A 17,033-nucleotide genomic window follows, 5' to 3' on the forward strand; every position below is an offset into this window, starting at 1 on the left:
TGATTCCGTGTGTGTGGCTGTGAGATGTCTTTGTATTCGTTAACCATGTCAGGATGCTGTGAACAATTTGGTGTTTGTTCCGAGCTGGACAGTATTGACATGGATCTTGGCTGGTTCTGAGCCTCTCACTGGATCCTCATTTCCACCGTCCCTGTCTTCCCTCCATCCCTCCTATGGCAGACATGGGCCTGCTAAGCAGACTGCTGTTCATCCTGCTACATGACTGGAATTACATCTCTCTTATGAATGACAGCTTAAACCTTACACACCTAGATCGCTGACTGTGATATATGTGTGCTCTGTATGGGAGATAGTGAGTCTGTTTGTGTGAGATTTTTGTTTTTTGCTCTGTGGAATCCCTCTGAATTCTCTGCTGTGATTTAACATTCATTTGGACACCCAGAACTGACTCAGGGTGGCTGTTTGCCATCCATCACCTGCAGCTGTTCTCCCTGGGATTGTATCTGACTTGCTCTTAAACAGGAAGAATCCAGCGTTTGAACTGTAGTGCAGTGGAGGTTTCTTTTCTCCAAGCTTTGCCACAGCTGACCTGTGACTACTCATCTGTGGGTTAGGATACAGGACAACAAGGCCCTCCTCCCAGGCCCGCACAGCTGGCTCACCTGTCCAGTATGAAGAGTCACCCATGTGTCTACTCGGGGTATCCCAGCTTAGCTGTATGTGGGGTGGGAGACCCCGGGCCTGGACCGTCCACTAGCCCTTTGAAGCGGGCCCTTACTGACCCCTTGCCCTCCTGTCTTGCCCCTGCAGAGGAGGCCTACCAGAAACTGGCCACTGAGACCCTGGAGGAGCTGGACTGGTGTCTGGACCAGCTGGAGACGCTGCAGACGAGACACTCAGTCAGTGAGATGGCCTCAAACAAGGTAAGAACAACCAAAAAAGTTTAACTTGCTGAGACTTTCATCTTATAGTAGTTTAATCCCAGAGGCCAACATCTGTAGCATCTGTTGATTGAGCTTTTGGGTTTATCTCTCAGACTTCAGTGTCTTATTGAATGCATCGTGCTAATTTTTTTGAAACATGTTCAGAAGCTGCTACCCAGGATTCACTGCGCTGTGTGAGTGTGTGTTTTTCTGTGGCTGATGTGAACAGGATGTGCTGCTAAACTTTGGTTTGAGTGTGACATTTGTTGCTTGAGTTCCATCTACACCCACTGCACAGCTGCACTTTCAAAAATAAATGAATAATTATACACTCACAAAGAAATTCTCTCAACTGCTATATACTGCCAAAACTCTTTACTAAATCTGGATATTTCCAAGTATATTTGTCTCATTTCTACTCAAAAATATCTCATCACACTTAATATAAGACACAATCACCTAGATGAAACATTGCAGTGAGATATAGGGACGTGTTTTTTCTTGTTCCAAACATACAAGAAACACCTTGTTTTTATTGTTTATTGCTCAATGACAGGTCAAGCTGATATGTAGCACAAGTTTATAAAAAATTACCAGGAGGAGATAGATCCAATACATTAGTACTATAATAGATTAAGATAAGATAAGATAAGATAAGATAGAACTTTATTAATCCCGAAGGACATGCTTGTGCCAGAGATCGCTCCAAGTACAGCCATTAACCACCAGTGGGTTCCCCGGGTCAGGGTCACACGCTGGGCGCGGTTTTATCAGAATAAAGACAATAGAGTATTAGATATTAGTGAAATAAACAAAACATACAAAATATAAAGTGCTTAAGGGGTAAAGGCAAAAACCAGTGCCTATGAGAATAACAATAGAAGTAAGTGCAAGAGTAAACTGCTGTTTAGGGCTACGACTAATGATCATCGCTGTCAATTAATCTGTTAATTATTTTCTCGATTCATCAGTTGTTTGGTCGGGGAAATGTCAATTTCCTGAAGCGCTAGGAGACTTCTTCAGATGTCTTGTTCTGTCCACAACCCAAAGATGAATTTACACTCACATAGGCATCAAAAATATCCACCTTATTCACCTGGAATCAGAGAATTTTGTGTTTTCTCCCTTAAAAAATCACTCAAACTGATCAAACGAATATCAAAATAGTTGACAACTTGTCAATTAATCATTGCAGCTCTATACTATTCCCAGACCTGCTCCTTTGCGTGAATCCAGCCTTCCTCCCTGTTCATTGGTCAAGTGTTTATCATCCTATAGTATCTACTATTTGCGCGTCAGGTGTCATTATCGGTCGTCATATGAGCCATATGATTTATGCGTCTTGATGCCTTTTTCAGCATTCAGCCATCAAAGCGTACATCAGACTCTTTGTGTTGTATTGTCTATGTGTGTTAGTGATAGCATCGTCATGCAGGCAGGGAGTTGTGCAGTGAGCATGCTCAGTCGCCTCCTGTGTGTGTGTGTGTGTGTGTGTGTGTGTGTGTTGTATGAGTGGAGGGAGGCTGCTATGCCGCTCTGAATGCTGATCAGCTCTGGGCTCTGGTGATGTCACACATTGGTGATGTCACACGAGGAGGGGATGAACCAAGAGGAGAGGCGGGGAGGACGGACAGACAAAGGAATTACACAAAAGCACTACGCTCCTCGCCGCTGAAGTTACCACGATCGCATGCATGACCAGGTCACCAACCTCATTTAAAAGTGAAAACATTTTTTTTTTTTTTAACTGTACATGTAAAATGCACTGAGCTCTCACCATCGCTCACCAGCACAGCTATCTCTGGTTGTCATGGCAACAGCCACGGACCCAACCAGCTTCACTCCAGCAACACACACACACACACACACACACACACACAGTCACTACGTCTCCCTCACAGAGCCATTACTTTATGTCTGTATCCTTCAGACTTTCATTTATCAACACTCAACATATGAATTCATCAATGAAGGAAAGTCTGGGATTAAAAAGAGATAATAAAATGGAACGAAATTGAAAAACAATCTGTAGCTCATTTACTCTGAATGTCATGATTTATGAAAATCATCACGTGTACTGGAGCTTTAGCAGCAGTAGCGTTGTGTACCTGCAGCTGTTGTTCTATGTTTGCTCTGTTGAAGAAGTGCAGCTCTTTCTCCTTCAAACATCCCTGAGTAATGACTCTTATCAGATTTTGGCAAAACCTGGGAAAATAATGCACGTCACCTCTTAATATAAGGATTCCCTTTGTTCCTATATTAAGCCCAAGGGCTGCTGTAACAGCGGGTCAACCAAGGTGACATACCGTGTGCCTGAAGGATCTCACACTAGCCCAAACACACTCTCTACAAACAATGCTTATTTTCAATTCACCATGAAACACATGGTGTGGAGAGTAATAGTGATCTGATTAATATAATATTTGCTTTGTTGCATTATTGGCTTTATCTAATGGTTCTAGTTCAGGATGCTCCTGTGGTTATATTTCCTTTGTGTGGGTGAAGGTGCTTTCTGGAATCAGCAGCTGGTCTTCCTCTGGCTCTGCCTAAGGAACAGTGTGTACCTCTCAACTATGATCAGCATGCTTTTTCATGCTCTGATCATTTCCTGAGATGACTCTATAAAATTGCACTTCAAAAGAGTATTTTCTCCTGAAGGTCTCCGGGAGCAAAAACTTCTCAGCGTTTTGACTGTCTTGATCCAGATTTTTGGCAGCCTCTGTTGAACCTTGGCTCATGTAGATCTTCTTGACACCATCATTTCAGCCGGGCAGATTCTTGATAAGGAGTTATGGATGGCTGAACAGGTATCTGAATCATTTACTTAGGAAGTGGCACTTTTCACAATACTTAAACACCTTAAAGGCTTGCACTGCTCTGTCACTGCATGTGCATTTGAAGGGAGGTTATAAGGTGCATGCCCCGCACAGACATCATTTCTTTATTTTTATTATTACTGTTGTCATTATTTGTGAAACATGATCCACTTTCCTGCTAACAGACTGACATTTTGATATGGAATGGTGGCATCCAGTGTACTCTAGGTAAGGTAAATGTCTAGCCATGTCATATCTGCCATAACTAAGACATCCACTACATCTCAGAGGCAATAATCATGCATCTCCACATTTGGTGATTTGCATTGTTCTGATAAATTGAAGGATCTTGTGTTCTGTGATCTTGTGATGCATTTTAAAGCTGCATTCTGGTCTGTTTTTGTTGCTCCTGATTATGTGCTCCTTTTGTGGTTGATGCTTTTTATTTTAGTTACTTTATATGTTGCTATGTCCTTAAAAGTAAGATCTACTTCAGCCAGGAGACTTCTCTGAATTGTTCATTCTGTTAGAAACTCCTTCGTCCTTCACATGCGAGTCAAAGTCATTCTCCAATAACTCAACAAGTTTCTGGAAGGTTTTCTTTTGGATTTTCTAAACTGAGAAGGTTAGGTTCAATAGAATAATGGCTCTTTGCCTCCATTGTCGGTTTGATCCATCTTTGTATCTCTCTTTCTTTGTTATTCTTTTTTTGTTGTTGTTGTTTGTTTATGCTTTTGTCTTGCTTTTGTCTTCCTCCATGACTCCTTATCATTACCATTTAACTGTAATGATATCCTCTTACTAGAGATAAATATGTTTTTTAGGGCCCATAGAGAATATTAGTAATCAATGAGGCCAAATTAGTGTCAAAATTTTGAATAGCCAGTGTAGCTATGTTCAATTACTGTAATTACTCAAGTACTGTACTTAAGGCTACAACAAGGACCTTTGATTTTTTGTTAATTCTTGCGGCCCCTTTGGACAAAAGATGAAACGGGTGACCCAAAGAAAAAAAAGGTTTAGTGCCGTACCATTCCACCAAACAACAGAGCAGCTTCTTTCTTTCAGGCCTTAAAAAAGTAGTAATTTATGATTAAGTCAGAATCTGACCTGGTGTCAGGCATTAAGATTACGGTAATAATTGTACAGAAATAGCCAGTTTTCTTCCTGAGGGTCTCCTTTGCTTCTGTGGTTCATACAGAGGGATCAGTTTATAATCGAGACTGTTTCACCAGCAGTTAAAAGTTCCTTTTAGTTCGTTAAAGTAGAATTTTGAGGTATTTTACTTGAGTATTTCCATTTTATGTTACTTTATACTCACACTTCACTACATGTATACACTGCATTTTACTCCGCTACATTTATTCGATCATTTTAGTTCGTACTTACTTTGTAGGTTCAGATTACGAACGCCTCATTCTTATTCGTCACCAGTCCCAAAATAGCCCTTTTTGAAATGAACTTGTATATCTGCAATCTGTCAACAAAAAAAAAACTCTCCTCTTCCAATAATGAGATTATTTGCACATTTTGTTTAGATCATGAATGGCCGGTCGCTGGTACATTCATTGAAAACAGTTGAGCCAATTAGAGTGTTCCTGCTGTCCCTGTGTTCTGTACAGAGGGGGCGTCTGCCACCAGAATAAATGTGCGACGTGAGAAAAAAAGACACAAATGCAACAGAGACGTGGAGGTGTCGCGGGCTATATACAGCAGGGAATGGATATTTTTGGTCACTCCGCCGAAGAACAAATTACACACAAGCCACAGCTGAGCTCCGTGTGACACTTTCCAATTTTTACCCAATAGTTTGTGTTCACACCTCCCAGCCAAGCTATCAATATGTGTGTGTACTATATCTGTCTGAAGGAGAGAGGGAGAGTGTGTGGACAGGAGAGGTGTCGGTGGGCTTTATATTTGTGTATATGCCTCTGCAGGGAGTAAACTGTGTGTGTGTGTGTGTGTGTGTGGTGGGCCTGTGCTAGCCTGCTTGGCTCTGAGTCAATCAAGGCTGCTGGATCTCAGTGAGCCTGTTGTCTCATCTGGTCCAGTGTAGCTGTAAATTACTCACAGCGCCCGGCTGGCTGTAGAGGTGGGGTGTAAAGTAAGCAGAGACAGGTTTGGTCCCTTTTCAATCCTTGTAGCCACTGGACCGTCACAGACACACGACACATGCATGTGCACATGTGCGCTCACATACACAGCAAGAGAAAGAAAATAGAGACCTCCTCGTCTCATTCACAGACAGTAGAAGAGTCATGATTTAAGAGCAAACTGCTTTCTGTACAGGATTAAAAGCTGTCTTTTCTACATCATAAATTCATTTTTCAGTCAACTTCTGTAGTTAATTCTGTGTAATGTATTGTGCGCCACCATTATTTAAGTGGCTATAATTGAAATATTCAATAACAGCACGTGATATGGACAAAATGAAGACAATGTGGAAATGATCCATCAAAATCATGATGGAAATACAGAGACTAATCACCTGAATGTGCAGCTCCCCTCAGCGTTACAGGGCTTTATGCTGCAGCAGGTTTGAGCATATTGTTTAACTGTCCATCTTGCAAATGTCCAAAAATCAGTTATTTCAGATTTAATCGGTTAAACCCTGTGTATTGAAGTGTGTTATGCTTTATCACCGATGAGAAATTTCATACTCCATCATCGCTCTCTTAATTTCAAAGTCAAATGCTCTCCCTTAGTGACAAGAAGAGATGATCACTGCTAGATATTCATAAGTGAAGCTGTGCTGTGAAAGCTTCAAAATCCATCCATTATTTGATACTTTACTTCAACAAATATAAGCAAGATTTTTTTACAAAAGAGGACAAAGTTCTCAAGTGTTGTTAACAACATTGCCAAAATAAAATGGTATTAATCTGTCATACTCTTGATTCAAATCAGAAGGTATTCGATCAAAGAATAGATAAACATGATGATGACTTGTGACCAACATGCTTTGAGCTACTTTGGTCCACATGCAAAGTTAAACTGAAAACCTTTCTGTTTTCTCAGACTTATGACGAGTGTGTGTGTAATCTAATATCACTTTAATATAAAATACATTGAGTTTCCCTGCACTGAATTGAGCTGAATAAATAGAATTGCCTTGGCTTATGCCAGCAGTCAGTTCTTAACAGTTTTTGACTTCAATACACATTTCAGTTGGTATTAAACAAAATCAAAGCTCAGTATGCATCCCTACTTGTTGTAACTACAAGAAACTTTCTCAAAAGTACTTGTTCTTAGACATATCACCTCACTAATCTTGGCAGTGCAGGATTCTCAGGTCACATTCTCCCAGTCCCCACTGACATCTTTAAGCTTCATCACCCGTGTTCATTTGTTGGTTGGTTTGTCAGCAGGATTACACAAAAACTACTGAATGGATTTCCATGAAACTTGGGTGGAGGATGTGTCTCGGCCAAGAATAGACCCCATTAACATTTGGTTGGGATCCAGATAAAGGGACTATCTTTATCTATCGAGAGATAGGGCGACATTTTCGTTAATTTCTCAGGAAAAGATACAAGAATCTTGATGAAAAATTCTGCCGTATTTAGGTGGTTGATATCTATGAGTGAGTACACTTTCATGCAGATCCTAAATCTGGTGAGCATTTATTAAATTAGACTTGATTGAATTACAGGGGATTGTTGAGCTTTGGTGGAGGTATGCGCTCTACTGAGTGCCATTCTAGTTTTGTTTGTTAGTTAGTGTTTTTTATTACCCTTGCAATGAGCGCTTGATTGTCGGTCATCTGACTCGATGTTTTCGCAGTCATAGTTTCAGTTCTGCTTCGATGGATGACTACATGATGACTACAAATCAAACAGCAGATAATTAAGCGTTGTTGAGTTAGCGGCAACAGAAATGCCTGCCTGACATGTTATATATCTTATTCCTATGTACATCATTACATTTTGTTTTCAATATATTTTATAAAGGGACCGCTCGTACTATTACTGATGGGAGAACCTCTTGAGCTCAGTGAAACACACACACACACACAGCAGCCTGTGTGGACACACTGCTTTCAGAGTCTGTCCTACTGAGCCCACTTCAGATTACTGTGACGCTCACTCTCTCTGCAAGATCAATTGTTTTTTGTGTATTTACATCATCTCATGAGTGATGTTGCTGTGACTCACCTCGCATTGAATACTGGCATGAAAGCTGACCTCAGTTTTTCAGCATTGTTTCGTGTACGATGAGGTAGCCTCTGCTTTTTACACAACACTGCACAGAAGGTCAGGTCAGTCGACACGTAAGTACATACGTGCATGTGTACTGTACTGTATGTGCACATAGACGCGCACAAAATCACATCCCGCTGCACTGCAGGAATGGAAAGGAAAGGGAAGGGGTAGATTTTCCACTGACTTCGGTTCCAGCCAATCACACAGCAGGTGACCTCAACTCTGCTCCAATCCAAGCCAATCAGAGGTGATGATGAGCTCACACTTCTTCCATATCTGGGCCCTGATTTGCTGCTGTTGTGTGACATAGTGAGAGAAGCAGCCTGTGCTCTTCACATGGGAGCTTGTGTCACACACACACACAGAAACAGGCAGCCAAGCCTGTTTGGAAGCTGTTGACAGAAACATTTTTTTGCTGTCCTGGTGGCTTTGGCATCTACCAAGCATCCGCATCATCATCAATTATTCACGACCTCAGCAGCGTGTGTCTGTACCCGTGTGTGTGTGAGCGCGTGGACGTCAGTGTGTATGACAGTGTGTGCGGTCACGATATGCTCTCATCGGATCTTTGGGGAGCCTCGTTCCACCGCTGCTCTCTCAGAAGCTGATTCTCCTCTCTGCTTCCTGGAACATGGGCTCGTTTCTGTGGATATTCGTAGGGCAGGAACATGAGGCTTCAATTATGGACTCGGTTCAGCAGATTCACATTGAACCTCTTCAGTCTGAGGTCTTTTACTGTCAAGAGCTGCTGACTGTTTGTGTTCCGCTGGCATCTAGTGCTTTCATCATCTGAATTGTTGACTTGAACTTTGGCTTTAAACCTGCATCTTTCTGCTCCTGGATCTATTTTGTTGATTTGTCAAAATGCCTGAAGCAAATTATCTGCTCTCTGTGTCCTGGGGATATATAAAGGTAAGACATGGCGTCTGTTTAGTATTTCAATTAATTATTCACATGTTTTTTGTCTATGTAACATCCTTTTTTAAATTCATTTCTCCAGAGAGGTTCTTCCTGTAATTGAGGTTTATCGTTAATTCTCATTTTGACCAAAAACTGAAAAACACATGCTGTATTGTTCCTCGCCAACATGTCGAACATGAAACAGTGGTTCATAGGTGTGTCATTTGTGTCCATTTTGATGTATCTGAGACAGAGAGAACTAGTGGTGCTTTCACTGTCCTTTTAAAAGGTGTCAAGACATGGCAGGATGTGCAGCGTAAAAGAACATACACAGACACAACACAGACACGTTTAAATTGTTAAATACTTGTTGGTCATTTCAGATTTTTTAATGCCACAAAAGCTCTCTTAGAGAGAATAAAGCAGTAACTGAGAGCTCTGTGAAGACCTTTTTTTTAGGTCAGCAATCCTCTGGCTGGTTGGGTTGCTCCATATTTTCTGATGTAATGAGGGAGGTTGTTTTCTTTTTTTCCTTAGAATCTAAATTTTAAAAAGCAAATATCGGTAAATTCGTAAAATTCTGCAGAGACCATATTTAATTTATTAGTTTTACTAATAGTGTTTCATGTAAATACAGCTCTACCAGATTTGCTTTTATCGCTTTTCTACTCTCCTCTCTCTTGACAAAAGCACACGACAGATAGTTCCTTGCCTCTTGTGTCTCCATTTTAAAAAGCCACCCAATGAATGCCCGTGGGTGTTATACAATAGGATATCAATACACAATTGCGCAGTAAGCAGTCTGCAGTGTTGTAATGGTCTATTTTAAGTGATCAATATTGATTCATATAATTAATCAATATAAATACATTATGCATTTGGACCGAAAGCCAGAACGATTCAGACAATGCAGCGTCTTTGTTCCAGACGTTTCTTTTGTTGTTGTTCTTGTTGTGCAATCCGTTTTGTAACTCTCTTGTTTTGCAACCACTTTGGAAAATACCTGATTTGAAGTATTCTCCTCCACATCAATCAGTTTTGTCATCAAATCAAAAGCCGGGGCTAAATTCGGGTCCGCCACTCCAATTAGGCCCCAGAGAGAGAGAGAGAGACAGAGGAGTGAATGACATGAGGGCGAGGCAACAAGGAGCAGGCTGCTTTGTAGAGGAAAAAAAGTGAAAAGTGAAATTGAAAGAAAGAAACTGGAAAAATGGGTTACTGATTACGCACATCCCTGGCGGCAGCCCTCTGACCCACTGAGTGTGTGTTTGTGTATGTGTGTTACACCACAAATGGTGACATTCCTGGGTACAGCTTCTGTTATGTGACTGGAAAGAGTCAGCAGGAGGGATTGGGTTGATTTCCTCATCATGAAAAATGTTTTTAATAAAAAATAGAGGGTTTTGTAAAAGTAGCCTCAAACTGAAGGTGTTTTTTTTTTTGCTTCAAATGAGTTTGTTCAGCTCTTGAATCGTGTCCGCAGTTTCTCTGCGTTTATTTAAACATGTGATGGTGCCTCTGAGTAACAGCTGTAAAAAAAGAAATCATTCATCTGTGTGTGTGTGTGTGTGTGTGTCCCTCTTTCAGTTCAAGAGGATGCTGAACAGGGAGCTGACTCACCTATCGGAGATGAGCCGCTCTGGGAACCAGGTGTCTGAGTTCATCTCCAGCACCTTCCTGGGTGAGTGATGACACGGGAGATAGACTCACCAGTCGGGAGTAAAAAAAATATATATATGCGTTGGTGTCCTGACCAAACACGTGTAGTATACATCATTTTTATAAAACCCTGTTTAACAAACCAACTTTAACAAAGTGTGATATAAAAGGCTTTATCAACCTCATATTCACCTTCCACTTGCGTCTCACTTGCAGACAAGCAACATGAAGTGGAGATGCCATCCCCTCAGACGCAGAAGGAGAAGGAGAAGAAGAACAAGCCCATGTCTCAGATCAGCGGGGTGAAAAAGCTGCAACACTCCTCCAGCCTCACGAACTCTAATATCCCTCGCTTTGGCGTCAAGACCGAGACCGAGGATGAACTCGCTAAGGTGTGTTTGCGTGTCCCGACAAAGACTGCGCAGCCACAAAAAAGAAATGACACGTTCGCATTAATACATGTTGTGTCTCCTTTTCCTTTTTCAGGAGCTGGAGCATGTGAATAAATGGGGCCTTAACGTTTTTAAAATCTCAGAGTTCTCTGGGAATCGGCCACTGACAGTCATGATGTATACGATATTCCAGGTAACGACAGCCGACTGCTTCTTATTGTCGTAATCTTTCGCTACAAAGTAAATGCTTCGTGACCATAAACTCTCCTGTGTTTTCTTTTTTTTTTGCAGGAGAGAGACTTGTTAAAAACATTTAAAATTCCACTTGACACCTTTATAACATACCTGATGACCTTAGAAGACCATTATCATGGCGATGTGGCCTACCATAACAACATTCATGCTGCTGACGTCACCCAGTCAACTCACGTGCTGCTATCCACCCCCGCCCTCGAGGTGTGTACACATGGACACGCTCGCACACATGCACGGCTCTCGCTTCCACAATCAGCTTCAATCAAACTCCTGCACAAAGTCCAATCAATGGCTCTTACTTGTGAGGATATTTTTGTCCAACGATTTACTTCTCTCATCAATGCACCTCCCTCTCCACCCTCCTCCTTCTCCCCCTCTGCTCGGTTCGTTTCTCTTCCAGGCCGTGTTCACAGACCTCGAGATCCTAGCTGCCATCTTTGCCAGTGCAATTCACGACGTGGACCATCCTGGAGTCTCCAACCAGTTCCTCATCAACACCAGTGAGTCTAAATGCGGCGCTGTCTTAGCAGCTACGTCAGCTGCTCAGCAGTGTCATCGGTGCATATTCACTAACACTAACACGCTCACAGGCTGATACCCAGGTGGGAACTTGCACTGTGTCCTCACCAGCACACACACACTAACAAGCGACTATTCTCAGATGAATGAATATGAATATGATGAATATTTGCTGTATATGAATGGAAAAAAAGTGCATACATAAAGATGTGCACGTGTTAAAACACAGAATATCTTCATCAGCATGTGTTTCTTCAGTCAGGTGTGAAGGCTTTGACATGTGATTCCAAGGCGGAGGGGTTTAAACAGGAAATCAATATTTGTCCTCAGTCGTACTCTTTCCCAGAAACACCATCGTTTATGTTCTCAGGGAAAAAAGAGAAGAAAAAAAAAAATCCTCCCAAAGACAAAGATGTAGTAGGAAGGATAACAGGTGACCCAACTACAACTAGCTTGCTTATCAGATTGTTTTCACTTTATTTTTCGCAGTTAAGCTGTTTCCTGTTTGGGAGGAGGGATGTAAATTTTGCCCTGAACTATCAGCAGTGACTTATCCTTTTAAATGAACACAGGGTAGCAGTGGCTAGGAGCGGTTAACTTTGTGTTTGTCATGTCAGTCGTTCGCGGAGTTGTTTCTGCAGCAGCCAGCGTAGCTTTCTTAATCTCGACCACACTTAATGCCATTTTTGTGGCAAATATTGCAATGTCTTTCCTCGGCTCAGGAGTATGACATACACAATCTTAATCCTACTCTCGAAACTGAGATTGACTAAGATGTTTTCCAACTGGGAAATAGCCAAGAATGAGCACACCACCACTGCCCTACAATATAATCTGGTCCGGGTCTAAAAAGACGGCTGTCACAGACCGCAGAAACTGAAGCTGAAAATCCGACCATGTGTGAGCTCATGGTCGGATTTTGTAGTTGCTGTAATTTCACTTTTTCTCTGAGATGAGAACTCATTTTTTTTAAAACAAAGTCCCCATTTTATTTAACATCTGTGGATTTTCCAGAGTAATGGGAGCAGCGAGTTAAGGAGGAGATGTAACTGTTGTTGATATATTTAAAACGTGCTTTTTTTTCTTTTTATTGCTGTGAGCACCACAAAAATTCCATTCCCTTCCCTTGTAAAGTGGAGGCAGATCACAAAAACCTGGAATAATACATGCAAAACCATCTGCATAACTAGATACAACCAAGGGGAGTGGGTTCATAGTGTTGCGCTGCGAAGTGAAGTGTCCTCGAGCTAGTGACTGAACCCCTGCGCTCTCTCTCTCCCGCTCTGCTTTAACTGACTCAGTCATGGCTGGAGGTTTCATAAATATCGCCTTGATTTGGCAATTTAGAGGAAAACACAAACAAATAAAGTTTATATCCACTGGGGATTGCTTTAAACAGCCATTCAGGAGACCATTACAAATGTGAGCGTTGCATAAGAGCGTTAGTAATACTTTATCAGGGCAGAAAAGACACTGAGCGGTCTCACACACTTTACACACAGAATGTGTTGTGCTTCCCATAAGCCCAAATGGGGAATCCCTGCAGTAAAGGCAGTGTGAGTCATCCTAGTTAGGAGCCACCAGAATGATCTTCTGTCAGCCACAGAGCAACAGAGCAGGATCCCCTTTCTCCCTTCTGCCGCTCAGTTCCACTGTGGCCAAGACTAATGCATCTTAATGGAAAATCTAAATACAGAGAGAGGACCTTCAAATGACCCAGAGAGGGGAAACCTCTCAGTGGAAAACATGCTGGTACTTTCAGCTGCTGCTCACAGAGCAAAGGATGGATGATACATGCGTAGCTGCAGCACACGTAAAACATGGACAACACGGCTGTCAGTGAAATGTGGAGGTCTAATGTGCACCTCGCATCTTGTTGCATACGATTGTTTGCCTCACAAAATAACTGAACTCCAATAACTCCTAATTTATCCATGCATACACTCTGTTCATGTTGTCCAGTTCAAGTTTTGTTTTTTTAGTATTTCAGGGTGTCTGCAGGCCCTGTTAAAAAGTCTTAAAATGTCTTAAATTTCATAAAATAAAATAAATATTAGGCCTTAAAAGTCATTAAATTGTGTTTTATTTGAATTTCTGAGGTCTTAATTACCATCATCCATTCATTTATCCACCTCTTAATTTATTTTTGTCAAAATGAGTCATACTCTTTTGCGTCAAAGTCCACGTCTGATGTTAGATATGTTTAAACCTGACACTTCCTTTTTATTTACACTTCACTTTTAGCAAAATGTAGATCAGCTTCGTTCAATTTAATAAGCGTGTTCACACATAAAACATTCTCTGCACGTCAGCGCATATTCCGGCTGCTACATGCCTTCATACTCACCTGCAGTGCTTGAAAGAAAAAGACGATTTGTCCAAAAGCTTTACATTTAAGTTGTGTTTTTCATGACATACTTTTGAACCCCATGTACTGTATTTAAAATCTGTAAAACCACATTTCCACAGACTAATATTATCAATCGTGTCCTCTGTGCAGATTCAGAGCTAGCGTTAATGTACAATGACTCGTCGGTGTTGGAGAACCACCATCTAGCAGTTGGTTTCAAGCTTCTACAAGAGGAGAACTGTGACATCTTCCAAAACTTGACCAAAAAACAAAGACAATCACTGCGAAAGATGGTCATTGACATCGTAAGTGAAAAGGATCTCGTCTTTAAAGTAGTAACAGAGAAAGCTATTATGTGGAGTCCATTAAAGGTTCATTCAGTCACTTTCTTTCTGTATTTAATGTGTTTTTTTCTGGTTTATTTCCAGGTGTTAGCAACAGACATGTCCAAGCACATGAATCTACTGGCTGATTTGAAAACAATGGTGGAAACCAAGAAGGTGACCAGCTCTGGTGTCCTTCTGCTAGACAACTACTCTGACAGGATACAGGTCAGAATAAAGCAGCCGACCAACAAGATCCATATCACCAAGCCATTTTTATGTTTATTTGAAAAAAACCTTGATCGTCTTGAAGATTCTGTAACACAATGGGGATAGTTCATCCTCTTACCTGTAGTGCTTTTAACCATCTAGACTGTTTTGGTGTGTATTGCCAAGTTTTGGAGACATCAGCCATAGAGATGTCTGCCACTCTCGAATATAAAGGAACAAGACGGCACTTGGCTTGTGGTGCTCAGAGCGCCAAAAAAAACTCAACATCAGTGTCTTTTCCAGAAATCATGACCCGGTTACTGAAAATAATCCACAGAACTTGTTGTGAGAAGTTTGATGGAGGAACTGTTTTCTTTCTGCTCTTCTCTCTCACCCACCAGCAGTATCACCAAGCAGAGGGAATCACCCATGAGTAGATGCACGCTTCTCTCTGTGCAGTGATCCGGTTAGCAGTTGTAGTTCGGTAGAAAGAAAATAGTTTCTACGTGAAACTGCTCACAACAAGGTCTGTGGATTACCTTGATTAACCAGGTCGTGACCTCTAGGAAGAGACATTGCTATTGACTTTTTAGAAAGTTTCTTGTTTGGCGCCATTTCATTTGAAAGCAGGCCGACATCTCTGCGGCCAAAATCTCCAAAACTCTGCAACTCACAGTAAAACGATCTAGATGGATACATAGCACTACAGGTAAGAGAAAAAAGTTGAAGTTTTCTTCAATTTTGGGGTGAACTGGCCCTTTAACCTTCTGATCCCTTTAATATCAGTAGAAAAATACAGCATCAAGGCCAGTTAACGTGTTTTGAATATTATTTTGGTAAAAGTGAAAGTCACCCGTACGAATTGTACTTGAATATCTGATAGTTTTTGCTTTTTATTCGATAGGCGATAAAAAAAATACATTTAAAAATGCACTACTTTGGCTCTGATCCAGCTTGCAATGTGCAAAGTAACTAGTTACTTAAGTTATCAAATAATTGAGGGGAGTAAAAAGTACAATATTTCCCTTCAAAAATAGTGAAGTGGAGGTATAAAGTAGCAGAAAATGGGAATACTCAAGTAAAGTAAAAATACTTCAGACTTGTACTTAATCACACTACTTGAGTAAATGTACTTAGTTACAATCCATCACTGATCAGGGCTTGGTAAACTGAAAAAACTACAGTTATGCTTCAGTTACAGTTATGCTTGTTATTTGTTATGTTCAGGTTCTCCAGAACATGGTGCACTGTGCAGACCTGAGCAACCCAACGAAGCCTCTCCAGCTGTACCGGCAGTGGACGGACCGCATCATGGAGGAGTTCTTCAGCCAGGGTGACCGAGAGAGGGAGAGGGGCATGGAGATCAGCCCCATGTGTGACAAACACAACGCTTCGGTAGAAAAGAACCAGGTAATATACACACACATACACACATGTACATGTAAGTTGTGCATAGACGCACGCTAAGTGACCTCTTTCCCCCCAATGCCTCCTGCAGGTCGGTTTCATAGACTATATCGTTCACCCTCTGTGGGAGACGTGGGCTGACCTGGTCCACCCGGACGCCCAGGACATCCTGGACACATTGGAAGACAACAGGGAGTGGTACCAAAGCACCATCCCCCAAAGCCCCTCTCCTGCTTTGGACGAGCCCGAAGACGGCACTCGACCCCCAGGAGGGGACAAGTTCCAATTCGAGCTCACCCTGGAGGAGGACGGGGAGTCGGACACTGAGAAAGACAGCGGCAGCCAGCCGGAGGAAGAGGAGGAGGAGGAGGAGGAGGAAGAGGAGGAAAACAGCTGTACTGACTCTAAAACACTCTGCACGCAGGACTCTGAATCGACAGAGATTCCTTTGGACGAACAGGTGGGGGAGGACGAAGAGGATGAGGAGGCGGAGGAGGAGGTGGTGGAGGAGGGGGAGACACCTTGCTCACAACCATGTGTGGTGGAGGAAGAGGTAGCAGAGGAGGAGGAGGAAGAAGAGGAGGAGGAGAACACCCCACACACATAGCAGTTTATAGACAGCACCTGATTAACTGTTCTTCTTAGTAATGACAGATGATTATTTATAGAATATTTTTTGGGTTTTGTGGAGTCTGTGTTTTTTATACATCTATGTTTATGGTTCCAAAGCGTGCGCTGCTCTCCACCTTGGCCACTCCTCCCGTCAGCTTTTATCCAGACATGCCCACCGGTACTTCTTCAAGTTTTTTTGCACTCAGGAAAACTCCTTTCCATTCCCGTTCGTACTGAAGTGGTGTGTCTTTATTTCACTTTTACACCTCCCCTTTAAGAGCTTCTGTTTAGGACATGGATGAGCAGTTTCTCTGCCTGCTCGGTGCCCGTTCATATCACATTTTTCCTTCCCTCCGCTTCGTCTCAGCCTTGCCTGAAAAGTTTAGCAGTGTTTCTGTGTTTTATCAAGTGCCCATACTCTACAGAGACATTTATCGGCGTGTTCAAGGAGAATCTCCCCCCTCGGTTAGGTCATTTCCTCCCCACTGCGATATTAGGAGGCGC

General features: G+C 42.0%; 1 protein-coding gene across 2 annotated transcripts in view; it reads left to right on the plus strand.

Moving 5' to 3' along the window:
- The window catches only part of pde4d (phosphodiesterase 4D, cAMP-specific), a 147,148-nt gene extending 130,624 nt beyond the window's left edge, over positions 1 to 16,524 (plus strand). For both annotated transcript variants that reach the window (XM_073466957.1, XM_073466958.1), the window contains exons 6-15: positions 772 to 884; positions 10,390 to 10,483; positions 10,678 to 10,853; positions 10,948 to 11,046; positions 11,145 to 11,309; positions 11,509 to 11,608; positions 14,128 to 14,282; positions 14,406 to 14,528; positions 15,738 to 15,920; positions 16,009 to 16,524. In XM_073466957.1, coding sequence (XP_073323058.1) covers positions 772 to 884; positions 10,390 to 10,483; positions 10,678 to 10,853; positions 10,948 to 11,046; positions 11,145 to 11,309; positions 11,509 to 11,608; positions 14,128 to 14,282; positions 14,406 to 14,528; positions 15,738 to 15,920; positions 16,009 to 16,524 — 1,724 coding nt within the window. The remainder of the gene's footprint in view (positions 1 to 771; positions 885 to 10,389; positions 10,484 to 10,677; positions 10,854 to 10,947; positions 11,047 to 11,144; positions 11,310 to 11,508; positions 11,609 to 14,127; positions 14,283 to 14,405; positions 14,529 to 15,737; positions 15,921 to 16,008) is intronic.
- Positions 16,525 to 17,033: the final 509 nt, after the last annotated feature.

Source organism: Pagrus major, chromosome 5 (assembly GCF_040436345.1).
Source record: "Pagrus major chromosome 5, Pma_NU_1.0".
NCBI classification, from domain to species: domain Eukaryota; kingdom Metazoa; phylum Chordata; class Actinopteri; order Spariformes; family Sparidae; genus Pagrus; species Pagrus major.